Source organism: Oryzias latipes, chromosome 8 (assembly GCF_053564925.1).
Source record: "Oryzias latipes strain Hd-rR chromosome 8, Olatipes_Hd-rR_3.1".
NCBI lineage: Eukaryota > Metazoa > Chordata > Actinopteri > Beloniformes > Adrianichthyidae > Oryzias > Oryzias latipes.
The window spans coordinates 19684109-19710972 of NC_136244.1; the positions used below are offsets into that span (position 1 = coordinate 19684109).

The following is a 26864-nucleotide window of genomic DNA, read 5'->3' on the forward strand; positions in this document are numbered from 1 at the left end:
ATGAGCATCTGCCTGCCTTTTGTATTGACCAAAACTCTGAAATGCAGATTGGAATTTGCATTATTAATAGCAAATTTCAGCCAAACAACCAAAACTGACGGTCGCTGCAAATTAATTTTAAAATATTTTCTTTCTTATACATGAAATGATTAAGATTGTGTACATTTTTGCTTCTAGAATTTTTTCAGAAAAAATAAACAAAAGAAGTAAATGCATTTAAAAAGACTCCCTTGTGGGGTGGGGCGGAGAGGGGACATGCCCTGGCCATGGGCGCGTGGCAGCAGAGCAGGTGGATGACGGGCAGCTGAGTAGTGAGCTCCAGAGGGAGGAACGGGGGGGGGGGGGGGGGGGGGGAGAGTGCGGGTGGGGGGGGGGCATTTTGAAGGACTCTTGGGGTTGAGAGAAACCCTGAAAAAAGGCAACCCCATCTGGAAATGAGGTGGGGGCTCTGGTGTGAAAGAGATCTAGTGGGTGGTGTCTGACACTCTCTCTTTTGTTCCTTGGTTACACAGCAGTGATGGTCGTGGTGGTAGGGGGGCTCTCGCTGACGTGGGGGGCTGGGCGCTCAAACAATAGTGCCGATCCAGGATTTGAAAGGATTCAACGAACAGAAAAGCAAAAAAGCAAGCATGGAAGGTGTGGACAGAGGGATAAAGCAGACGTGTTCAGCCCACTTTCCTACGAGGCAAAGTTGCTGCAGTCCCCTTCCAAAAACAACCTTTTAGCTTAGTAAATCTTAAACACTATGAAGCAATTTTTAACAGTAACTTTACTGTTTTTTGTTAAGATGTAAATTAACTTTGAAAGAAGACTAGTAGATAATTCATAGATAACAAAACAATAAATTAAAGGGATTGTAAAAAGCAGAAAAAAAAGGATTTTCTGCTGTGTGGTGGAAACGTGCCTGCATAGGGAGGAGGAGATGGCAGGCAGCATCTCCATTTATTTTCATTAACAGTTTCTTCAGGCCAGACTCACGCCCGCTGCAAGCTCTGATGCGTCTTCGAGTGCTGTTCCATGCATAAACACACATCCCAGACATATCTGTCCTTGGTCGGCTTCAGCCAAGCCTCTGTCGCGCAAGGTTAAATTTTCCCTTCTCGTTTTCCACATTTCTCCTTTGCAATTCATGCTATTCATCAGCCATCTCACAGAGGACAGTGGAGTACCTGCAGCAGCTCTCCAGGGTGCTGAATAAGGACGACTGCAGGGAAGAAGGAGAGAGGGGGATGGCAGAGTTGGGATGCAGTAATCTGAGTGGCTTTATAGTCTCCCCATAGGAGGCATGGGGGTTTGGAGTGATTGCTGGTAGGACAAAGTGAGATGTAGACCTGCCATTACTGCACGATGACTAGTCCCCCACTTCAGTGATAAGATATTGTCAATGACATCCCTAATTTGCTCAAAAACAACAGTTACAGGCCCGTTCTTGTGTACATTTTAAACATCTCTATATTTGTTTGTGTACATGTGTTATTGGTTTTCTTGGTTAGTTTAGTGGGTTTTCCAAATATATTAATTTATTACGGGTACCCCTTAGGTGCATTAAGTAAATCTTTCTAAAGATACATTTTATCATCCGAGAAGAGGTCAGATTAGTTAAAAAATAAGGCGAGGCCCTTTCCCAAATTACATTCATGGTAAACTGCACCATCTGCTGGTCATAAATTGGTATGACATGCTGGTTTGTATTTTTCAGATCAGGTGTGTAAGAAAGAAAATTCGCATGAATGAATAAATACATTTGCTGACAGTTAATAAGTTATAAACTCGCTTTGTGCTCCTGTGTTTAGATAAAAAATAGTGAAAGTGACAAAGTCAAGTATCCAAACTGAAGAAATCCCCTTTATGTTAATTCTTTTAAGCTACTTTTGTACACTTCCCTAACCTTTAAACTGAAGTGAAACCCGTAAAACGCATAATGAGGTTGAAACGCAATACTGTTAGGTTTCTCTAAACCGGTCAGGTGAGGTTTCTTCCTGAATTTAACAGAGAACTAAACCAGGTATAACTGTGTCAAACTCGCATTAAAGAATGACAGGAGCAGAAAGGAAGTGACAAATTCTCAAACATTTAGAAACTACACTGACCCAGGAAATACTAATTTACGAGTGTATATGTTAAATATACTCGATGCAAAAACAAAGCTGATAAAAACGGAGTTGATTAAAAGCATGATTAGGCATCCTGAGAAAAATAATTGTATTTTATTGTGAAGTGTCACCGGATGTAGTGCTAGCTTACCGTTAGCCATGTTCAGCTCCCGACCGCTAGGAGGAACAAGGAGGGAGATCCTTGTCTAGCCCTGGAGTGGAGAAGGAAGAAGTCTGCATCCCGGCCAGCACCAGAAGGGAATGAGGCGAATCACTTTCAGATAGACTTTGAAGACTTTATTTTCATGGGTGGAAGACATGACATCGACGGCGAGCGACAGAAGAGCGTTTGCTCATAAAATCAGCCGGTGAGAAAGCGGCAGAAGTACGGCTTAACAGACGCGCGCGCAAGTGCATCGAAGTGACCTACTGGACCGAGTGTACACACAGAGTATGCTAGGATTTGTAGCGTGGTACACTACATTTGAGACGTTCCATTTTAAAGAATGCTTTTATATAATGAAAGTGTGTTTTAAAGTTATTATTGCAACTGTTCTTGATGTTTTTTCTATTTATTTACTGTTTACCCGACGTTATTGTTATGCCGTGCATTGTTGTGACGAGCCAGTTCAGAAACACAGAACCAGCATGCAATGCGCAGCTTGTTTTAACTATTTTTGACGTTTTGTTTTCGGTTATAAACTGTAGAGAAAAAATAGTTGTAGCTATCATGTGAACAGCCCATAGCAACTTGTTTGCACATGTTACAAACTGGTTCTTCTCCTAATAAAACAAAACAAAATTTAAAGTAAGACTTAGAGTCTCAGCATTGGGTTTAATAAGACTGTTATGTTTGCAATTTTTATATATAGCAAACTAACAAGTTCACACAAGTGTATAGTTTTATTAATAAGCCTAATTATGGCTTCCTAAGAGGCTAAAACAAAGTAAATCATAGGGCTGTCATGTGTTTCCTAAGCAGCTCTTGCTGGACAGTGCGCTATTGAATCTCTGCTGTAGGCTGCATCCTATAGTGGACACCCTCATTCCCCCCTCTGTTGAGATTGTTTTCTCCTTATGTGGGTCCAACACCATTGTTTTGTTCCGGATGCAGGAAAGGGTGGGAAAGGCCGTTCTGGCCATTGCATTTGGAGTCCATAGATTTCCTTTTTCCTGTTTTAGAAGAACGCGTGGAGAACTCCACTCACAAGTGCCTACCACACTGTTCCGCTTCTCAGTGAAGCAGAGTTTATTGTTTTATCTTGGCAATTTGATCTAATACTATTTGGGGAAGCATTAGCACTAGGTCTACTTCGTTATTGTAACAATATCTGTGCATACATTGAGTTTTTCCTATTATAGTGGAACTGTTGAAGCCCTTGCAGCTGTGTTGAGGAGAGAAGCTGACAGTTCGTGAATCTGAAAGAGCAGCTGCTCACTGTCTCTGCAAGGGAGTTTTTTTTTTCTTCTTCTCTGCTTTGTCTTTAAGCCTCCTGTTTTCTATTGGTTTGCAAGAGCCAGGGACAGAGATCTGGCTCTGTGCCTGGTCCTGGAAGCCTGCTTACCACTTCTTTGTAAAGTTTTTTGAGTCCTTGTCTGGAACAGCTGTTGCCTTACAGCAGATTAAAGAGATGTTCCCAAAACTACACCACTGACTCATGCTACTGCAGATGATGTCTCACTTCCCAGAAAGTTTGGGAAACTGAAATTTGGAGAGAAAAAGCATTTGCTATACATATGTTTAAGGTCTTTACAATAGGACAAATGTGTATTTTTATTTGACCTTTATCAATACTTTATTTGTGGGTGATTTCCTGTTGTTGTTTTTTTTAGGACGGTTGCATCAGAAGTAAGAAAACAAGTAACCAGAGACTATGGATCACCTCAATTGTCAAAGAAACGAGGTGGCCCACACCCCCCTGTGAGTCACCCAAATGCCAATTACTTGTATTCAGGTGTAAAATACCAAATTTTACACGTTTATGAAAAAAAAAGTTTATACCTATTCTTGTTCATCTGAAATATTTTTCTACTTGGGTATCAAGAAAACCATCCAGAACAGATTATTTTATTAAATTAAAGGCAGTTATCGAAGTATTTTCTGAAAGTTTATTTTCAAAATGCTGGGGTAAATGGAGTGCTGAGGTTGCATGTCTTATGTTGAGTCATCATTTGAATCCTTAAGCTAACCCAGAAGCCCAGTGATTTTAATGGCAAATTCTGGGACCTTTGAGTAAAGCGATGTTCACACTGCCCTCTGCAAAGCGTGTCCCAGTGGCCACTTCCAACAAAAACTCTTATATAAATATGTGTTTCACATTCTCTCACATTCACAGGTAGCTACGCAGGTTTTTACAACCATTTTCGGGCTCTATGTACCAAACATGTGGCCATTGAACGCACATTGCCAGTTAAACCAGGTTGAACTTTCACCAATCAGGGACTCGAAATTTGGTAGTGACAAATGGATTAGGGTTGTGCCGATGGACGGTGATGAGTGAGTGACATCCCGATGGAGAGACACCATCGTGATGCCACGTTGCGAGTCGACACCATAAGCCGCGGTTACATGTGCAAAATATCTTGATCGGATCAATGGTCGGATTAGAAGTCCTAAATCTCCCACACATACCGCTCATGTAAGAAAGCACCCCCCCCCCCCTTCCCATCAAACACAAAGCTGTAAGTCTGCACTCTGCCGGTGTGCGGGAGCGGACTACTTCTTTTCTATTTTGTTTGTTACTTTTTTTGTTAAAGTCACTTCCCTCAGTTTATACTGGATCATCGCAGATGAGTCATTAGTTGGGTAATAAAATAAATAAAGTAATAAAGTAAAATAACGAATAGCAATTTCATAAGAACGAAAAATTACCCCCCCCCCCCCCCCCAACGATATCATCGTCCATCCCGATGGTTGACACCAACCCTAAAGTGGATGGCGTCCCTCTTAATTCGCGATGGAACCGAACTTAATAATTGCTGTTGGATGACGCCAAGTCTTTCATATATCGGAATAAAGCTGTGGAAGAAAAAGCCTGAAACAAGATTTACGAGATTTGCACCACTACAACATTTTGCACTAAGCTGCTTCCAACTGTAGGCGGCGGACATGCGCTAGTAAACATTAGAAAAGGGAGAAGAAGCGGCCTCTCCTTGCTTGTCCAATGTGAACACCATGGGCTAAATGAAGGTTTAGGAATGGGTTTAATGTGAGGGTCACATGGCTGGTGTGTCCGTAAATTTAATGCAGCAAAATCTCTAAGCTGAGAGGTATAAAAACCTTTTTTAATGACTTTAAAATCAGTTCGTGAATTACCAACCAGTAGGATTCAATACAACCTATCCAAAATTACGTTTGGTGAAACCCAGTCACAGCTTTGTGGAACTGTGTCAAAAGTTATTGTCCTGATTTTTAATAACTAAATAAAATTCCCCAAAATATCCATCTTTCCGACAGATAATAATTGTAAACTGGGAAAAGGCTGCCTGCTAAAAATGTATAATAAATCACTTTAATAAATGCTTCTAAATATATAAGTTTGTTTTAATAAATTCATCAGGCCAAAAAAAACATTGGAACGATCTACTTTTGCCTTTCAATCCTGTTTTCTTTCTATCATCGCATGAATCTTTGATAGCTCACTCTGGTCTAGAATAATGGCACACATTCTTCTCACAGTGTGTTAATCTCTCCGATCCGGCTGATCAGATTACACTCGCCTATGATTGTCGTGTTGTAGTTCTGGGTGTGTAACAGTGTAATAATTCTGGCTGACAGTTGCCCCTGACGGAGGTCGTGGAGCCTGTGGACTTTGAGGAATATGTGAGCAGTCACGCTCCTGGGGTGGAGCCCGGCCCCCTCAGACAGCTAATGGAGTTCCCCCAGGATGACCTGGAGCTCCTCCAGCTGGAAAAGGAGTGCACAACACTGGAGCCCCCTATGCCTGAAGAGGAGTGAGTCCAAATGCTGCAAATGAATTCATCCCAAAGAATTAAACTCACAGTCGCTCTGTGGTTTTTACTTGATCAAACAGAGCATTAGACTCGCTCTAGCAAAGGACAAACACGATTAGAGATGAGAACAAAGGTCTTTCTTCTTTCATATCTTCATATCATCCTCAATTATTGATGTGTTTCTCTGTGTAGCACCCTGGATTCCAGAGTGAGAGATGCTTTGGCAGTCTACACAGACGACTGGCTCATCATTCAAAGAAAGTATGTCGTTGCTGCCACCAAGAGAATTAAACACATCACTTATTTTCTGTCGGCGTTTTCACACAGTTAACACTTACCGCGGCTGTGCCACATGCTCTGCAGATACCAGCACTTCAGCACCATGCACAGCCCTCACAGCTCCGAGCGGCAGAAGGACAGGCAGCGAGGGCTGCTCAAACAGACCTTTGAACTGGACGAGGCTGATGTTGCTGAACGCCAGGATGATCAGGTAGACGCTACAGATGTTCGGGCACTTAAACACACGATGGACTGAAAGTTTAAAAGCACTCAGAAGCACTTTGATTGTTTCTTGTCTGGGCTAAGAGAGGGATGGAGTTGATGGCCTGCTATTATGGTGGGAAGGGCAAAGTGAGTTGTGTTTTAGTCAGCGTTTTATTGAATTAGTGGATCTAACTTCCCCATTTACTTGTTCTCCTTACGAAGAGTTTTCAATCGATTTAAAAATAAGGGGATTTGTACCGTATTGTTCTTCGTTTAGTCCATGTGTTGCTTTTAAAGAAAACACAATCTCAACCCCCCCCCCCCTCGTGTGATTCAGGATGATGCAAAGCGACGGTCCGTGAGCCTAGACGAGACTCCTCGGGGCAGCTGGGCCTCCAGCATCTTTGACCTGAAGAACTCCTCCCCCGATGCGCTGCTCCCGTCTGTGCTGGAGCGGACAGCCCCTGACGACATGGACCGTCACAATACAGAGGCACGCCAGCAGGGGCGCCACAGCGATCTGCTTGGCTTGTACCCTCCACCTGATGAGGTTTGGATTAAGAGAGTTCAGGGAGAAAAAGAAAAGATAAATGCAGTCACTTAGTCATTTATTTGGAGAGCGGCCCACTAGGAGAAACTGAGCAAACATCCATGTGGCCGGCAAAAAACATGTTGTGTAATCATCAAAAACAAAATAAGACATCATGTTTCTGGTGTTGTACAGTTAGCTGCAAAATAAAAGCATAATTCGGTCAATCTGGTAGTGTTTTTGCTTGTCTCATCAAAGGATAATCTGTTACACTGCAAACAAACTATGCCAAAATCTGTGCCAAACTACCTTTTATCTGATTGCAAACACTTACGTTCAGAACGAAAGAGCAGCTTGAATGGTGACTGATTCTTGGTCTGACGTGCATATGAAAAAGCGATTAACAAGATTAAACACACAACAGTCTCTCAAAAGCAATCTTTTTGTAAGTTGATTAGACTGGTTGACGTAGTATGCTGTTGCCATGTGCCCACGTCAGGCGAACTGTACTAAATGTTCCCAAGCTGTGAAATTCAATGTCTGCAAATCCATCCACGTTGATTGAATCGTTTAATTTTCAATGTTCCTTTAGCCGTCTCTACCAGTCCTTACATCTGTGTGCAGATTTTTTCCCTCTACCACTATGTTACCATGACATCTGAGTCAATGTTAGCTTGAGCTGTTGCTGTGTTTTTTGTGTGGCAGGATGAAGCAGTAGAGAGATGCTCTCTACCCGAAGCACCCAAAGAACACTGTGGTCAGAGGATCCTGGTCAAGTGTCTGAGCCTGAAGTAAGAAACCAGTTGGAAAACCCTGGATGACATTTCTGTTTCCAATTCTGTAAAATCTGTCTATCAGGGAATAAATTATGTTTATTTTGCAGGTTTGAAATTGAAATTGAACCGATATTTGGTTCTCTAGCTCTTTATGATGTCAAGGAAAAGAAAAAGGTATTTTGTGTGTTTGTGTGTCTTTTTTCAAATTATTTTAGTTTCACTATTCTTACACTCAGCACTTAACAGCCACTTACATAATGCTGAGCCCATACTTGACTAAATGAATTAGCCTCAATTCAAAAAGGTCTAAGTGGTTTTGCAGTTCAGATCATTGAGTCAAAACTCAATTAAAACCCTCTGATCTACATTTCCATTACTGGTTTTCCATCCACAACCCTTCACTGTCTCCCACTCTCCGGCAGATCTCTGAGAATTTTTACTTTGACCTAAACTCGGATCAGATGAAGGGGATGCTTAAGCCTCACACGCCTCAGGTTGCCATATCCACCCTGGCCCGCTCTGCAATCTTCTCCATCACGTACCCCTCTGCTGATATTTTTTTGGTCATTAAGGTACAGAAAATTGCCGGCCCGTAATTATTAGTTACTGTTGTTACAAATGATCACCTTGAATTCTGTTTCAGCTTGAAAAAGTCCTTCAGCAAGGAGATATCGGAGAATGCTCTGAACCCTACATGGTTATGAAAGAATCAGACTCCTCTAAGGTACAGAAACAGAAATGTGTTGTCAGATGCTCCTCACCTTCAGCTTGATTACACTCTGTGTTATTCAAAAGCATGTTAGGTTGTTGTCAGAGAAGTTTTCCATCCTGTTTGAGATGTAAGATTTTGCTAGGGATAAAGTAACGCTGACTTTTTTCTGCTGCAGAATAAAGAAAAGCTGGAGAAGCTTCGTCTTCAGGCAGAACAGTCGTGTAGCCGCCTTGGACGTTTCCGCATGCCTTTTGCCTGGACGGCTATTCACCTCTTCAATATTTTCAGCAGCGCGGGAGGTCTGGATCGGTCGGATCCAGACTCTGACTCTGGTATCTCAATTTACAAGCATGTTTGCTGTTGACTTGACATATTTCATATTCCTGTCTGGCAGAGCTGCACCAACACAAGCCTCCTCTGACATATCGTCTCTTTCCTAGAACGAAAGAGCCATGGAACCTGGAATGAAAAGAAGAAGAAAGGGTTTGAGAGGATGAGCGTCGGGGACGAGATGTGTAACTTTGCCACCTTTCGTCCAGCGACCCTTACAGTAACTAACTTCTTCAAGCAGGTCAGTCTAACTTCAGTGTGTGAGACATTTCCAGATTGGGACATAAAAATCCCCTACTTCATTACTGAAGTTAGTATTTCCCTTCAAATCATAAAATTCTGGAGATTTTTGTTTAGATTTTAACAAAAATAACCCCAGATCAAGATTTTAAATTCTTACATTTAACACTACAAAAGATGGTTTGTATCCTTTAATGCTCAAGAAAATCAGTACAAACAACAAACTAACCCACCATGTTAGAAAAAGCCTTAAAACTCTGTAATTTAGCTAATATACTATATTAGCAGATCAGTGTCAAGGTTTCTGGATACTCCAGTGCTTTTCTTTTCTTCATGGATTGCCTGACTTCAAACCAGTTTGTGTTCTTGTTTAAAATGACTCATAATCCCAGAGCAGCACGTTGCTGCTTTCTGCAGAAGGAGCAGAATTGCTCAGTTTATAATTTAAATCCTGTTTTTGTTCTAATTAATACTGTTAGGCAAATATGTTCATCAAAATTGATTTTTTTCAATGAAAGCATATATCTATTTACACACACATGAAATCAATTTTTCTTTTTTGCCATGTTGTTTTTTTGTGAAATATTAAGTAAAAGAAAAGTTGCATTTCTATTAAATGATTCCAAGTGCTTAAAACAGGTAAAAAATATTAGAAAAATTGCCCAATATCTGTCAGTGGAATGTTTTTTTTTTTGTTTAGTTTTTTTGTACTAAAAAATTGATTCAGTAGTGACTCCTGAAAAGTAATGTTTTAAAATTGTTTATTCAGGTTTCTGTCAGGAATTTTTATTTTTATTTTAATGAATTTCGTTGTCTAAAAAATAGTTATATGGTAATTTGATTCTTATTTCAATCTCCACTCATTACTCTGAACATTAGCAAAAAGCTTTTATTCTTTAGCATCAATATTTGATGTATTTTGTTTAACAAAGCTTATTCTAAAATAAAATACTAACCAGCAGAACATTTTTACAGTTAAAGCTCTACACTAAAAGCACCAAAGTTCAGTCGTTGCTATATGCTGAATTTATCACTGGCTGGTAAACTTAAAAATCCCAATATTTATGTTGATAGTTTGCTTTAGCTTGTATCCTACAGCTTTTATTTTTGTTTGTTTTTTTGCAGAATTGATCAGTCTAGAATCAAGTTTAATCACAAAAGGTGAAGAAAGTGTGCACTAACTCTGCTTCTGTTTGTGCATAAACAGGAAGGAGATCGACTTAGTGATGAAGATCTGTATAAGTTTCTGGCAGATATGCGCAGACCGTCCTCTGTTCTGCGACGGCTGAGGCCCGTGACAGGTAAACATGTCGTCACATTCGGATGATGTAAAAACTGAAAAGCTTTTTGGTTGTGGGTTGTTTATGAAGCGTTTGTTTCTCCCTCAGCTAAGCTGAAAATCGACATTTCTCCAGCGCCGGACTCTCCTCATTACTGTCTGTCACCGGAGCTGCTTCACGTGAAACCTTATCCAGATCCACGTGTGCGTCCCACCAAAGAGGTGCTGGAGTTCCCTGCTCGATACGTCTACACGCCACACACCACCTACAGGTGAGCACTGCATGCTCAGTGGTGCACGCACGCACAATCTGTAACCTGACCCGCAAAAACAAACATCCATCCACTCTCTGGGCGCGTGAGCCAACACATGTACGCCTATTGATTTTGGACGGAGGCAGACTATTTTTTATTTTCTGGAAATAGAAATTATTCAATTCTAACTTAAATTATAACATGTTGTTCATTAAATATAAACCATGCGCATTTGCACTGCAAAAATAGAATCTTAAGAAACTAATTTCCTTGTTCCAAAAAAATATTCTTATTTTGTTTTGCAAGAAAAATAATCTTATCAAGAAAATTTTTAATAGCAAATTAAAAAAATAATCTTAGTTTAAGAAAACATGTCTTGGTGACTAGAATTTTCTTCTTAAAATAAAAATTCTTGGTAAACCCATTTTCTTACCCTATTAGCAGTTTTTTTGTGCTTATTTATAAAACGTTGTTTACATTTTGAAAAGCTTTGACTTAAAAAAAAAAATTGTGCTTTTTGAGTATGTGTAAAGAAAGACCAGACAATATTTTTTGAGACAAAATCTTTTAATAATTTAACATATCTTAAAAAAAATCTTGAAAAGGGTTAAGTTATAATATATTAAGAAAAAGAAAAAAAACAAGAGCCACACAAGAAATGCGCAAGAAATGAATATTGGATTCTAACAGAAAGCATTTCTAGCCCTCAAAACAAAAAGGTTTGGAAGTGACTGGAGTGACGTCAGGGATCTGACATTAAATCAGACGTTTCTCTTTCAGAGCAGCGGTGACTTTGTGAAACCATTTAGGATTCCTGCACAACTCCACTCTGCAAAGAAGATGTACAAAAGTAAAATTAGTAAAAGAAAAAGAAGTCCTAATTTTCTGTTAACTTTTGGGATCTTAAACACATCTCACCATGGTCTCCAGTTTGGAGAGCTGCTCATTTTGAGTATCGATGTTTTCTTTATGCATTTGGTTTAGGAGCTGTAAACCTTTCAGCATGTTGGAGTGCATATGTGCTCTCTCCTAAAGGAATACAGTTATTCAGTGGCTGCTCTTCACAGTTCTCACGATGGGGACTTGGAGAGCTTCAGCTTTCCGTTACCTGCAGCTCCTTGATGCTGGTTGGTGCGTGATTGTTGATGAACATCTCCAGCCTCTGTACTTTGGTCTTTAATTCTTCCTCGTCTCTTTGTAAGCTGTTCAGCTGCTCTTTAGCCTTCTGGGTCTGGGCTTGGTCCTGGTACATCTGGACCTGTCAAAAATACATTCACCTTTATTATTATGATCTGTCTCTTTATATTAAGAATGGAATCATTAATATTTTCAAAAGAACGCAGTTGGATTGAGGTGTTATCAGTAAGAACAGGGTGTCATGCGGACAGTTTTTGGAGTCACAGAAGAGGTGCCTTGTTATGTCTGCAGAAGTTCACTCTGATGGAAACTTCCTACACTCACTGCCTTCAACCTTTCTGTTCTCCTCTGTTTTTTTTCTTCTATCTTGCAACAATACAGCTTCACACAGGAATTCACTGTTGACATATTTTAGTGCTATCTTACCTGCAGTAACTGTATCACTTCTTTCATCTGCTTCTCCACCTCTGCAGCCAGCTCGGCCTGCTTCCCCAGCTTTTGGAGAGTGCCTTCATGGTTCTTCAAAGCCCGGTTGATCCTTTCTATCTTAGCTCCGGTGGTTTCATAAACATAGTTAAGCGATTCACTCAGTTGTATGACACCAAACATGAGTACGTTGACTTCTTCCTGAGGGGCAGTTTTCTCCTCTAACTTGCCCGGGCTTCTGATGGGACCTGCATGGACTGCTCCTAAACCTGCCACCAGGCAAAACAGACCGAAGCTCCAGATCATCTTGATGATTGTCTCCCACTCAGATGACAGAGCAGATTTAGGCTTATTTGGATTTCTTTTTCTGCTCCTCACAACAAGGATTTGATGTAAATTTGACACAAACTTTGAAACGGCATCCGTACAACTCCCATTTGCAGTAGCAGAGCAGAAGCGTAATCTGCTATTGGATAATGCAAGCGAGAGCTACTCACACTCCTTTTATAGCGACTCAGGATTTGCAACACACGGTAAAATATTAGCTCTGCAATGGTTCGATCACGGCTGCAGTACATGGACTCAAGCTCTGTGACCTTTTTTCCCAATGACCTTTTTGTGAAGGTTAACTTGCATGTTTCTAAATTTGTCATTTAGGTCATAAACTTTCAATGTGCACACCAAAAAAATGTATAGACTGCTGTTTGTTTAAGACAAACACAATGTTTAGCAACGATCTGCATACCAACATGTGAAGTAAAAAAAAAAAAAAACCCTACAAGAAGAGTCAACTCCCCAGGATACGTGATGGAAATCAGTCGTTGCAAAATCTGAACAATAGTTACCTCTGCAGTTTGACTTGGACTGAAGTCAGAGTGGTGTTTGCTGATTGGATTCATTATGTGTAAACTCCTCCCATGTTTGCACACAATTATTTATCTCGTGTAAAATTGCACTTTTTCAATATAGAAAAACAAAACTCAAATTTCTTTATGGTTTTGCATTCACTAAATCCTGTTCCTGTTTTTTTTTTTTTTTAAATACAGGAATTTGCTGTATGTTTACCCACAAAGTGTGAACTTCAACAGTCGCCAGGGGTCAGTGAGGAACATTGCTGTGAAGGTTCAGTTCATGGCTGGAGAGGACCCCAGCCAAGCTTTACCTGTGAGTAACGGTCAAGGACAGGCAGGAGACATAACTGCTGTGTTGGAGGATGATGAAATCTCAATCACAAAGCTCCATGTGAGGCGTTATCTACTCTGAAAAGAATGTGGTTAAAATCCCACTCCCATCATCTTTTGAGCTTGTTTTAAAAACGTTCCCAGTGGTCCTTTAGTTAGGATTATGCCGTTTTTAACCTAAATTTAAAAAAAAACGTGTCGTTTTCTAGCACATGGTTTCTGCAGAGCCGGAGTAGTTCTTTAGAAATACACAGAAATTCAATTTTAAGACTTTTTTCTCTTAATAGTTCTCCTCCATCATCAAAAAAACACCACAAGAACATGTTAAAAACATGATTTCTATCAGAGAGCGACATTAAAAGTGACATGTTTTTAATAGAAAGTTCAGTAGTTTTTCATGGTTTTGTCATAATTTATTATTAGCTTTTTTTGTGGTATGTGTATATTGTTGATAATAAAATCCAAAACATGCAAGAGGGCTTACAATTTGTTGTTGATCAGGTTATCTTTGGAAAGTCGAGTTGTGCCGAGTTCCTGACAGAAACCTACACTCCTGTCATCTACCATAACAAGTAAGGCTCAAAAGACTCTCTGCTTGCTTCATTTAGCTTTTCTTTTACTTCTTTTTTTTAACTGAGACCTTGTTTAACTGTTCCTGAAAAGGTCTCCTGAGTTTTATGAAGAAACCAAGATGAAGATTCCTGCCAATCTGACAGACAATCACCACCTACTGTTCACGTTCTATCACATCAGCTGCCAACCCAAACAGAACACTCCTTTGGAGACCCCTGTGGGCTACACTGTGAGTACGCTCAAAACCGGGATCCCTTTTAAAGTGGTTGTGCTATGGAGAGAGACTGAGAGGGGGCTGCAACAAAGCTGCTTACCTCCTGCTTTACCTTCACCTCTAAACCAAGAAAAATTCAATTTAAAATCTGCTTACTCAGGTTCACATATTGGTTTAAAAATACGGATACAAATATTTTTTTCAAATGGCCATAAAATGAGTTTTAAAAGACTTAAATTTAGCTTGTAAAAAATTCTAGGAACCCTAAAAAATTCTAGAAAAATTGTCCCATTTTAAATTTTAATGATGCTGCTCAAGTGCCAAAAAAGGCATAAAAGGTCTTCAGAATATTTCATTTATAAACTAATTGTCTTCCTTTTTTGTGTTCAGTGGATTCCTTTGATGCAGCATGGAAGGCTTCGCACCGGTTCATTCAGTCTGCCTGTGTCAGTGGAAAAGCCTCCACCGAGCTACTCTGTGCTCACCCCTGATGTGAGTTGTTTTTTTTGTAATCACTCTGTATACATTTCTCTGCTGTGGCCTCTTCCTTTGCGATGCGTCTTGGTGTGAAACAGCTGGGTATTTATTCATGGCAGGTTCAGCTCCCAGGGATGAAGTGGGTGGATAATCACAAAGGAGTGTTTAATGTTGAGGTGATAGCAGCTTCTTCAGTTCACACTCAGGTAAGTTCACCCATACATGAGAATAATGCTGAGGTTTAGTGGGATTTTTTTCCCTGATTTAAAAGCTGCCAGAGGTGTGAATTTAGTCATTTTTGCTCATAATCCTAACTAACGTGATTTAAACACTTGTAGCTGTTTCATTTATAAGCCTCCGTTCCATCTATTCTCCGATTCTAATGTAGAATCCACAAATGTCTTTGGTTATCAGATCTGTGAAAGCTGAGCTAGTTCGACTTGTAAACGTTGCGGATGTTCCCTTAGGACCCCCACTTGGATAAGTTCTTCACCCTGGTGTATGTTTTGGAGGAGTACTCCTTCCCTTTTCGCCTCAAAGACGTGATCATAACCGAGGCTAACATGGAGGGGGAGCTTAAGGCCAGCATGGCTGCACTGAAGGGGGCTCTGCTGGACACCTGCATCCGGTTTTTGCATCAACTTCTCAACAAACTTATTCAGCTCATCGTATACCCTCCCGTCATTGCAGGACAAATTGGTGAGCAAACGTCAAATATTCTTGCTGCGTGACAATTTCTGTCCTTTTGCTCACAAATTGCTGGCGTTTGAATAGCTGTTGCTAAATGATGCTGGGCTTTGGCCAATGTAGACAAGTAATGTGTGGTAAAGTCTACCTTGTGCTGATCATTCCATCATCTGCAGTGAACCTTGGCCGACCTGCCTTTGAAGCAATGGCCTTGTTGGTCAATCAGATCCACAAAAACCTGGAGGGAAACCAAGACCTGCATGGGCGCAACAACCTGCTAGCGTCTTACATCCATTACTGCTTCCGTCTGCCCACTGCTGAGCCCACCATGCCACCGGGAGGTGAGGTGGACCCACCCTCTTTGTTCTTAAATTAAGGTTTGTTCACATTTGTGGTCTTACATCCACGTTCTATGTCTTTACTAAAAAGCTGGCGCCTCGCAGTCTTATGAGATGCCTGTTCAGTATGCTACAATTTCCCGAGCAACGGGCCGACCGAGCAACCTCTTCCTGTCCCGCTCTAAGAGTATAAGCAACTCTAACCCTGACCTGGCCACCACACCCGTTTCCCCTGACGAAGAAGTCCAAAGGATTATAGGAAACAAGGTAAACACGCCTTCAAAACTGTTCAAATTAACTATAGAGCATTTTAGCATGTGGAAATGTATACATTTTTGTAGATTTTTGGTCGTGACTTGTGGTTGTTTGCTTATTTGTCCTGTTTACATTAATACAAATGTTTCTGCTGATTTTTTTTTTTAGAACAAAAAGTATTCTTTTAATATGGTTTTATAATTTATGGATGTATCTTGATTTAACTAAACTGCTTTGATGTTTCAGAGCAGATTCCATAAACTTGATTGGTTTCTCTATGCTTAAGTGCAATTCTGCTCTTCGCCTCTTTTCCTTTTGTTTTCTAGTCCCCCTTGATATGTGTGTATCCCAACCTGCTATTTTCTTAATTTTATTTTGTCCTCAGTTGTTATAACCCTTTTTTGTGTTGATTGTTTTTTTTTTTTTGGTTTTTGGTTCATTCCTGTTGAAATCTCGTGTGGTTACTTCCTCCCCTTTCTCACTGTGTTCTTGCCTCCTGCGGCTCTATGTTTCCGTGTGTGCTTTGTGTGTGCGCCTGGTGGCTCGTGGCAGGGCATTGACCGCTCCCATTCCTGGGTGAACTCTGCTTACGCCCCTGGGGGCTCCAGATCTGTTCTACGCCGGAACCCCAACTCCAGCTGCGAGCTCAAGCAGGTGCCAAGTCCTTCTTCCTCCTTCGCTTCATCTGCTTTTAACCATCTTCAATGCACTCTGGTGCTTGCTTCATCCAACCTGTCGCATCATTTAATCACTCGCTTCATCTTCTCCATGGCTCCAAACACATTTCTCTTCGCTGTCTAACAAGCCTAATATGTAGTGATTGATTGACAGAAGCTCTGCCTGCGGCTTGTTAGATTTCTTACCAGCCTTGCACTCCTGGGAGGTCGTAGACGTCCTCTCTCCACCCACCAGTTCCCATCCACTCATTTTCACATCACTGTCATCTCTGTGTTCACCTCACCATCACTTCATGTCAGGCAAGCGACCTCAGCTGCAATCGCATGTCTGCCTTTTTGGACAGCGTGGCCTTGTTTTCAGTTCCTGCAAGGCAACTTACTAAGAAGGTAAAACTACTTCAACAGACTGTAGATGTGACACTCTTTGTAGCAGACTAACACATATTTATGCCATGACTCTCACAAGGTTATTCAAATCTGTTTTTTTTTGTCTTTGATTTAAAGCTTTTATTGAAATTTGACTGTCTTAGAAATATATTGGTACTGGAATTTATTAAAAAAATGTAACTAATTAAAGTTGTCTAATTTAAATTTTAGAACCGAGATCTCATATGTCTTCTAAAAGACCCACTCTGATAAAAAAAAAAAAAATGTATTTTTGGTGTTTTTACCACGATCTTGTGACATTCTTCTGTTTCCTATTATTTTTGTCAAGTACCGGTAATAAGAAAATTAAGATCATAACTCGGAGGCAAATTTCTAATGAGCTACTACCACTCTGCAGAAACTATGTCCTATTTCATTTGATTTAGGCTAAAAAAAACATCATTATCATAAACAAAAGACCTCTGGGAAAGCTTTTACAATAGATCAAAAGATGATTGGATTTTTTTAAATGATTACTTGCAAAATGAATGCACTGTTTCATGTTTAGCTGCTTCATGAAGAGCTGGCCTTACAGTGGGTGGTGAGTACCAGCACCGTGAGGGAGGCGTCGCTGCAGCAGGCTTGGTTTTTCTTCCAGCTGATGGTCAGTTAACTCTTGGAAATATTCAGTAGCTCTGAAATGTTTCCATCTTTTTCACATTTTCATTTTTGTTTTCAATCTGCAGACCAAGAGCATGGCTCATCACTTATTTCTGACGTCTAAGCTGGAAACACCCAGACGCCAGCGGTTTCCTGATCGCTTCGTCGATGACATTGCAGCACTGGTGTGTGCTGTCAGCGCAGACATTGCAAGCCGATACCACAAGGTAAAGATATGGCATCGTTTTTGAGAATGCCGTGCTGTTCATCAGCAATATTTTGGGATTTTTGAACAACACAAGACAAAGAAAAGTGCTGTTAATTTCCCTTTCCAGGGATTGAGTTTCTTTGATTGATTCAGACATTTTTGCCCCAATTTTGATGACTTTGTATGCTATTTTTCTAAAATGCAAATTCATATTCTCCTTGAAACTCTCCATTAGGATGTGGAGCTGGTGGAGAGGCTGAACAGCAGCCTCGCCTTCTTTCTCAATGACCTGCTGTCGTTACTGGACCGGGGCTTTGTGTTCAACCTCATTCGCACCTACCACAAACAGGTGTGCATTCACTTCCTCATCAGTCTGTTTTAATTCCAAGCAACTCGGTGCTTCACTTTCATTTTAATGTTTTCTACACCCTTTTGCATACAACAGATTGCCAACAAGCTTCAGACGGCCCAGAATCCCAGCTCCCTGAATGCCTTAAGAATAGATTTCACGCGAATAATCTGCAGCCATGAGCATTATGTCATCCTCAACCTACCCTGTTCCACCCTGAGCCCTCCAGCGTCCCCTTCTCCTTCCACCTCCTCCACCACCTCACAGGTACCAAAGCAAGCTGGGGAACGCATTTAGTCTTAAACTGCATGCTACAATCAGTAAAAGTTGGATAATCGCAAACGATTTTTTTCTATCTTTCTTTATAGAGTTCAGCCTTTTCCAGTTTGTTGCAGGACCAGGGTGTGGCCACCATGTTTGATTTGTCATTCCCCTTTCGTCAGCAGCACTTCCTGTCTGGCCTGCTGCTCACTGAGTTGTCTCTCATTCTTGACCTTGAGGGTGAAGGGTGGGTACTGGGTGTATTTTACAAATGCTGTTCAGAATGCTGCTCGGTTAGAAATACCTAAGAAAAATACCCAAAAATACCCAATAAAACATTCAGTATGACACATTTTTTCTCTTCCACAGGGTGTTCTTCCTACATAAAAAGGCCATCAGTGCTATTCACTCCCTCTTGTGCAGCCATGACGCGGATCCTCGTTACAAAGACCCTCAGGTCAAAGCCCACGTTGCTCAGCTGTACCTGCCTCTCATCCCCATCGTCCTGGAGTCGCTGCATCAGCTCCATGACTTCTGCGGTTAGCATAAAAAGTCGTGCAGCTTCTATGGCATCAAGAATATTTTTATTTTATTTGCAGAAATACTGACTACTTTTCCTGTTTCTTGCAGACTCTTCGCCTGCGTGGGCTCGCCATGCCCACGCCGATAATGCTGACCCAGACAGTAACAGCACTATCAGTCAGTCTGTTGCTATGGCAATTGCGGGTTCCCCTCTGCCGCATGCCAAAGTGAACCCATTTGCACTCCCCTCAGTGGTAAGTGATAGAGGCAGGGGTCACACTGCTCCCCGGGGCCCTGCAGACTGAAGGGTCACAGATGGGTCTCTTGTGTAGGAAGCTGCTGCTTCACTTTGACAGACAATCATCTCCAAAAGCATTTGTATTCTTTCCATGTTTGCCTGTAGGTGGTTTTCTGTCCATTTCTTATTCGATAAAGAGTCATTTTGTTCAGGTCTGCCGCAGAAATTGGCATAGAGTTTGTGTGTTTGTCTTTATCAGGCTGGGCGGCAGTCCAGCTCTCTGTCAGCTGAGTGCAGCAGGACGCTGCTGGTGTGTTTCCTGTGGGTGATGAAGAACGCAGATGCTGCTCTTCTTGAACGTTGGGTGTCTAATTTGTCCGTCCTGCAAATCACCCGCTTGTTGGACCTGCTGCACCTCTGCGTCTCCTGCTTTGAATACAAGGTATAAAAAGCGTATACCGTCATAGGCAAGGGGGTATTTCGCCAACCTTACACCATCATGGGATGACATTTGACGGATTCAAAACAAGTTTTCCATAAAATTCTGCAATTTGGTTTGGATCAGTGCAGTCTGGAACAGCATGCCCTGACTTGTTTCCATGTTCATAAGTGTAGGCTGGATGGTAACCATTGCATCAGCTGAGTAAATATGTTTACATTTCACACAGCTGATGCAGCCTATATTTAACTTTTACAGTCTTTTTCAATTATTTTCAAATTCAAATCAGTGACGTTCAGGAATTTTTATTATTTTTCTTTGATTTGATTTACTTCTATTAATAAATTAATATTATTATTTGTATTACTTTGGCTGCTGTTAATAACTGCTACCCAAAATGAACAAAAAAAAAGTCAAATGAGCTTTAAATGCGCCTCTTTTTATCATCACATTTTGTGTTTTAGGGGAAGAAAACTCTGCAGAGGATTAACAGCCTGACGTTTAAAAAGTCTCAGGACATGAAGGCCCGCCTGGAAGAAGCCATTCTCGGCACCATTGGAGCTCGACAAGAAATGGTCCGCCGCTGCAGAGGTAAACTGCATGACAAAAACATCCCTTTTTTCTGTACTTGCGAACATGTGACGGATTTATGAAGATGTGCCTGTTCTAGCAGAAAGAAGTCCTTATGGGAGCCATGAGAGTGTTAGGTGGAGAAAGAATGTCACTCTCTGGAGACAAAACGCAGACAGAGTCGACAAGTATGTTTCTACAGTACCTAGGTTTAAATTATTAGCAACGTAATCAAACATAAACTAACTAATAATAGTACGTTTTTGAGTTAAATTGTTATCATGTGATTCTAATGGTAATAATAGGAGTAAGGCTGACATGGAACAGGAGTCTGTGGTGGATGGAAACTTGGCTACTGAAGCTTCTCTGATAGTTCTGGACACACTAGAGATTATAGTAAAGGTAAGAATTATGCTTTTCAATCATTAACTACATTTTTTTTTCATTTTTCTAAAATTCCCTGGGTGGAGTTTTTGACCTCTCTCCTCTTTCAGACGGTGGTTGCATCAGAGTCTAAGGAGAGCGTTCTGGGGGGCGTGCTGCGAGTGCTTCTCCACAGTATGGCAGGAAACCAGAGTGCCCTCTTTCTGCAGCATTGCTTTACTACACAGAGAGCTCTGGTTTTCAAAGTAAGAGCAGTCTCTGTAAAGTTAGATTTATTCTTTAGCTGTGATTTAAAGATCCACACTGATTATCTTTTGGCCTATTTTAAAAGCGGTCCCAGTGTTTTTTTAAATATGATTACGCTGTTTTTAGCCAAAATTTAAAAAAATTGTGTTGTTTCCTAGTATTACTTAATTAGAAATAGTAGTAGTTTATTAGAAATTCACCTTTGAGCTGTGGGCGAGACTGTTGAAGCGGAGGAACCCCTCCATCCCTTCCCCTACCCATTGCTGAGAGCTCAGAGCAGGAAGCTTGTGGCCCGCCCAGCATATTTTCTACGTCACCAATAAGCTCTTTTTCAAACAGCATTTTTTTCATCTGCTCCTGGTTCACAACAATTTAAATAAAGAAATACCGGTACTCAGTAATTTAATCTTAAGCCAAATTTTCTGTTAAAAACACTATTTTCATCAGATTGGGTCTTTAATTGCAAGAAAGAGATAATTTTTGTGGATTCAGAGTTTGTCTGTTTTTAAGTAGTTTATTGGATGTAAGGAAATAATGTTTCTTTTTTAATTTTATTTTGCAGTTTCCAGAGATGCTGTTCGAGGAGGAGACGGAACTTTGTGCAGACTTGTGCCTGCGTCTCCTGCGACACTGCAGCAGCAGTGTGGCCTCTGCCAGAAGTCACGCCTCAGCTTCTCTTTACTTACTCATGAGGCAAAACTTTGAGATTGGAAATGTACGTTTAAACCTTATTGTGCTATTCAATTCTGATTATCTTGTTTAGGATATTTAAAAAAATGCTTCCTTCATAACATACTTCCACAAACACTCCTCATTTTCTGTCTCGGTTCTGTTTTTTTTTCTGGCTCTGCTTCAGAACTTTGCTCGAGTGAAGATGCAGGTCACCATGTCTCTGTCCTCGTTGGTGGGAACGTCGCAGAACTTTAACGAGGATCATCTTCGTCGGTCACTAAAGACAATATTGATGTACGCAGAAGAGGATGTTGACCTGCGTGACACACCTTTCCCAGACCAGGTGTGTGTCACCGAACTCTACTTTTTCTTGGATTAATCTCTGAATCTTTTTGCAGTAGAAGAGACCTCACCATTGTGATGTTTAATCAAAAACTTCAGGTCAAGGATTTGGTGTTCAACTTGCACATGATTCTCACTGACACTGTGAAAATGAAAGAACATCAGCAGGATCCTGAAATGCTCATTGATCTCATGTACAGGTACAGAGAAGATCACGAGCAACAGCAAAAAAAGTTAAAAAGTTGTTTAAAGAAAGACTTTCAGGATTGAAACTGACTGAAATTTTTCAGGATTGCCAAAGGCTACCAGAACTCGCCTGACCTGCGCCTGACGTGGCTGCAGAACATGGCGGGGAAACACTCGGAGAGAGGGAACCACGCTGAGGCCGCCCATTGTCTGGTTCACAGTGCAGCCCTGGTGGCAGAATACCTGAACATGCTGGAAGACTGCCGCTACCTGCCTATAGGCTGTGTTACATTTCAGGTTGGTTTATGCGCTTCATTACGAAAAGTTTCAATAATTCTATTTACGAAGAATTCATGAGCAAATGTTAATGTTTTTCTCTGTTTTTCTCACAGAATATTTCATCCAACATATTAGAGGAGTCCGCAGTATCAGATGACGTTCTGTCCCCAGAGGAGGAGGGCATTTGTGCCGGGAAGTATTTCAGCGAGTCTGGCTTGGTGGGCCTCTTGGAGCAGGCAGCTGCTTCATTTAACATGGTATGGCTCATATTCTCTGAATGCACGGGGACAGTGTTAGGTTACAGCATTAACACAACTGAAAGATAGCTGTGTGATTGAGTGATGAGTACAAATCATGTCTTGTTATCTTAATATGTGCAGGGTGCCATGTATGAGGCCATTAATGAAGTGTACAAGATTCTGCTCCCCATCCATGAAGCTAACAAAGACTTCAAAAAGCTGGCAACTGTCCATGGAAAGCTGCAGGAGGCCTTCAATAAAGTCTGCAACCAAGTTAGTCAGCTTGAACCTAAGATCAACTGCAAACAACCAGTGTTTGTGAGCAAATGTACTTAATCTGCTTTTAATTCTGTTTGTCTTCCTGTCTGCTGCAGAGCTCTGGATGGGAGGTAACAGCTTCATTTAAAACATTGAAAAATTCCACAATAAAGTTGAATAGGTTCATTTAAGAATAACGTTTCTTATTTTCCCCATTGCCTCTTTCTGTTTTTGTTTTTTTTTTCTCCTCATCTTCTGCGTCTTTCACAACATATTTCTGGTGAGTTGTGCAAAACACTTTCATGCTGGTGTTTAAAAGTTGCATCACGTTCAAACTGTTTCCATTTCTCTTTGCTCCACTCTTTTTTTTTTTTTTTTTTTAATTGCTTCCATTTTTTTCCTGTCTGCAGTTCTTAGAGAATGTTTGGCACCTACTTTCGAGTGGGCTTCTATGGCTCACACTTTGGAGACTTGGAAGAGCAAGAGTTTGTCTACAAGGAGCCTTCCATCACCAAATTAGCTGAGATTTCACACAGACTTGAGGCACGTTGATGTGACATAGATGTGGCATCTGTGAATTATGAGAACTTGTTTTGCTTCATAGTGACTGTGTGTTTTGCACAGGAGTTTTACTCAACCAGATTTGGAGACGATGTGGTTGAAATAATCAAGGATTCCAGCCCTGTGGACAGAAACAAACTGGATCCCAACAAAGTAATTAGACATGTCTATTTTAAGAGTGAAAATAACAGTTAAATGTTATAAAATGTGTAACAAATCTATTGGTTGTTGCAGGCCTACCTCCAGATCACCTATGTGGAGCCTTACTTTGACACATACGAGCTAAAGGAGAGGATCACCTACTTTGACAAGAACTACAACCTGCGTACTTTCATGTACTGCACTCCCTTCACCCTGGATGGCCGCGCCCACGGCGACCTGCATGAGCAGTACAAACGCAAAACCATCTTGACAACATCTCATGCCTTCCCCTACATAAAGACTCGCATCAACGTTATCCACAAGGAGGAGGTGGGTCCCCGCTCTGCCGTGATCACGTCTTATTAAATGCAATGTCAAATCACCCTCCTGTCATCTGCAGATTATTCTGGTCCCTATTGAGGTGGCAATTGAGGACATGCAGAAGAAGACTCAGGAGCTCGCCTTTGCCACAAATCAAGACCCTGCAGACTCTAAGATGCTACAGATGGTTCTGCAGGGCTGTGTGGGCACGACTGTCAACCAGGTTCTGACGCTTTTTGAAGATTGAAGAACTCATGTCTGCCTCTGGAGTATTAATTACAATAAGAAGTGCTTGTAGTCTGAGTCACTGTTTTAAGTAGTGATAAACATTCCTCAGCAAATGTGTAACCGTTTTCCCTCCGACAGGGCCCCCTCGAGGTGGCGCAGGTCTTTCTCTCCGACATTCCTGATGACCCAAAGCTTTATCGCCATCACAACAAACTGCGGCTCTGCTTTAAAGACTTCACCAAGAGGTGACGACACACTCCACACCTGCGGCACAGATTGCTTTTCAAACAAAAGCGGCAGATCTCAAATATCCCAACCTCCTGGGCTATTTTTCGTGCAGGTGTGAAGATGCCTTGAAGAAGAATAAAACCCTGATTGGTCCGGACCAGAGAGAGTACCAACGAGAGCTGGAGAGGAACTACAATAAACTGAAAGAGGCTTTGAGTCCTCTCATCAACCGCAAGATCCCCCAGCTGTACAGACCCCTGCCAGCTCAGAGCACTCAATTGCAACTGTAACTCAAGACATAAAACACACACACACTCACACGCCTCCACACTGGGAGCAAGAAATGACCTCATGCTGCTTCTTTAACAGCTACACAAAAACAACATTAAACCAAGCTTATCACAATTCCACCTACAGACTAATACCATCGAACTCAATTAAAACTATTTAATTTAGTTTTTTGTTTTTTCCACTTTTGGCTGAAATTTGAGTTTGCACTGCAAAACCTCCTCTCTTAAAGTCCCACTCCGATCACATTTTAGCTATTTTTAAAGCGTTCTCAGTGGTCTTTTAGTTATGATATTTATTTTTATAGCCTAAATAATAAAACCTAGGTTGTTTTTTTCAGACATAGTTTCTGCAGAGCAACAGGAGTTCCTTAGAAAGTCACCTCTGAGTTCTTTTTTTTTTTTACCTGTTACTGTGAGCTCTCTGTTTACAATCTGTCAACCAAAACACAATTTTCATTGGAGTGGGTCTTTAAACTTAAGTCAAAAGCACCTGTGTCATATTTTAACATTTAAAACGTGTTTAAACTTGATGTTAACCTCTTAAATATGAGCTGCATCTGTGTTGCAAACATTCAGTCCTTCACACTCATCATTCTGGCCGTCTCTCCTGCAGGAACTCGGGCAGCAGGTCCAGCTTCCGAAGAGTCGACTGTTGATCTGCACCAAACTGGGAAACTGCGCAGAGCAACAACCACCGACTCCAACCGTCTGCTCCCCCTCCCAGCTGCCCTGCACACCAACTGTTACAGACACACACACACACACAGCTAGTTGTCACCTCTTTCCCCTGCTGTACTGTCTCCCCCATCACCACCACTGTTAACTCTGTAGGAAAAAATCTCAACTGTTTATACTGGAAGCTTATCTGCCTGGTAAACATTGTCACTTGAAACGAAGTTCCTAAGAGGCTGCGTTCAAAAAAAAAAAAAAAAGCTAAAGCTTTCCAAAGTAATCCACTCTGAGAAGACCCAAAGTAATCTCTCTGAGCTGGATCTTGGCTTTAACTTGAGTTTTTATCAGAGTGCAACACCAAACATTTACTGTCAAATTAATTTGAGTTGCATTTCTTTTTTCAATCTGTTTGCAAGATGTTCTTTGATGTTTTTTTTTTAGGCTATTGCCCTTAATAGTTAGTCCAATTTTTTTTGTTTTGTTTTATTTTATTGTCAGCAGACCAAATATCTGACATTCCTCCTCCTTGAAGTTGTAACTTTTATCTGAGCATTCCTCATTTGTAGTACAAAGTAGGGTGTTGTTGGCTTCTTTTGTGAGTTGCTGACCTCGTGGTTTTCTAATAAGGGCAAAAGTTAAAACAAATGGGCTGAAAAGTCTTTTTTTTTGTACATATATATAACTGTGAAACTAAAAAACAGCAGTCACGTCAAACATTTATCACTGAAGTTCTGGCTTGAACTTGTTAAAGCTGTGGGATTTATTATCGGCAACTGTTTGTCTGTAGGTAATCTACAAAAACGAAGCACTCCAAATGTTTTGTGCATGTTGAATATTTGCATTATTTTTTAACTGCTGTATCTATCCGATTGCACTATTGTAAACCAAACTACGGCACAGTAACACCACTAAACTTTTGTTATTTTACAAAGTAAAAGAAATGTTCTTTTTTTACTTTTTTATTTATTTACACTGTCTTTTATTAAAACAAACCTGGTTCGAGACCGAACCGCTGTATGTGTGGTAATTCATCTACATCCTGATGACACATTCAGATATCAGTGTCACTGATGGGATTCACATGGAAACAGCTTGTGATTATTGTTGCAGTTTAAACTTTGAATCCATGCCCAAACCTTCAAATACTGAATTGAATTTACTTGTTTCAGCTCAAATATATTACTGTTTGCCTTATTCTTTTGCCTGCAGATTCTTTTAGATGTTTGAAAAATGAAACAATTTGACAAACTATTCATAATAGAAGATGCTCTGAGGATTTATTTCTAATAGTTTTTGGAAAAACAAGAACATCATAAGAAAACATTTTTGAATTTAATATAACATCAAACAGAAAAAATGTCAGATACCTTAAATCAAACTTTTTGACTATAACTTGAGCTCAGGAACTTGTCTGATTTGACCCTGGAGAACCCAAGGAGTCAATTTTTACTCCTTTTTTAAATATTTGTTTTTGCTGCCATCCAAAATGAGCAAACAAAAAAAAAAAACTAACTTTAAAAGCAGAAAATTCCTTTTAGGTTCTGCATGTTTAAACCGTATAGTTGATATTACTAAATTATTACCTAATT

The 26864-nt window shown here is 40.7% G+C and overlaps 2 protein-coding genes across 8 annotated transcripts; one reads left to right on the plus strand and one right to left on the minus strand.

Moving 5' to 3' along the window:
• The first annotated feature begins 2225 nt into the window (after nucleotides 1–2225).
• On the plus strand, nucleotides 2226–26284 carry dock6 (dedicator of cytokinesis 6). Of its 7 annotated transcripts, none has more exons than XM_011478024.4 (50): nucleotides 2226–2461; nucleotides 3927–4014; nucleotides 5872–6047; nucleotides 6240–6308; nucleotides 6411–6537; nucleotides 6868–7080; nucleotides 7765–7850; nucleotides 7943–8009; nucleotides 8258–8407; nucleotides 8479–8559; nucleotides 8723–8879; nucleotides 8988–9118; nucleotides 10325–10418; nucleotides 10506–10668; nucleotides 13260–13377; nucleotides 13896–13966; nucleotides 14058–14196; nucleotides 14572–14673; nucleotides 14778–14864; nucleotides 15126–15357; nucleotides 15522–15686; nucleotides 15775–15950; nucleotides 16491–16592; nucleotides 16916–17002; nucleotides 17550–17645; nucleotides 17728–17868; nucleotides 18085–18198; nucleotides 18295–18465; nucleotides 18567–18706; nucleotides 18829–18998; nucleotides 19090–19235; nucleotides 19479–19661; nucleotides 20123–20249; nucleotides 20329–20416; nucleotides 20534–20630; nucleotides 20723–20857; nucleotides 21421–21573; nucleotides 21715–21873; nucleotides 21972–22072; nucleotides 22163–22355; nucleotides 22451–22594; nucleotides 22718–22849; nucleotides 22951–22965; nucleotides 23252–23377; nucleotides 23459–23548; nucleotides 23630–23866; nucleotides 23937–24080; nucleotides 24224–24330; nucleotides 24426–24599; nucleotides 25217–26284. In XM_011478024.4, exons 1-50 carry the CDS (start codon nucleotides 2412–2414, stop codon nucleotides 25257–25259), a joined length of 6357 nt encoding a protein of 2118 aa, XP_011476326.1. In that variant the 5' UTR covers nucleotides 2226–2411; the 3' UTR covers nucleotides 25260–26284. The 7 variants fall into 7 exon arrangements, with proteins under 7 accessions (XP_011476326.1, XP_011476328.1, XP_011476329.1 ...); XM_011478026.4 differs by having other exon boundaries at nucleotides 20332–20416; XM_078951706.1 differs by lacking the exon at nucleotides 2226–2461 and adding an exon at nucleotides 2526–2544.
• angptl8 (angiopoietin like 8) lies at nucleotides 11199–12664 on the minus strand. Its single transcript, XM_078951708.1, has 4 exons — nucleotides 12214–12664; nucleotides 11759–11908; nucleotides 11569–11679; nucleotides 11199–11479 (listed from the first exon to the last, which is right to left on the minus strand). Exons 1-4 carry the CDS (start codon nucleotides 12517–12519, stop codon nucleotides 11456–11458), a joined length of 591 nt encoding a protein of 196 aa, XP_078807834.1. The 5' UTR covers nucleotides 12520–12664; the 3' UTR covers nucleotides 11199–11455.
• Nucleotides 26285–26864: the final 580 nt, after the last annotated feature.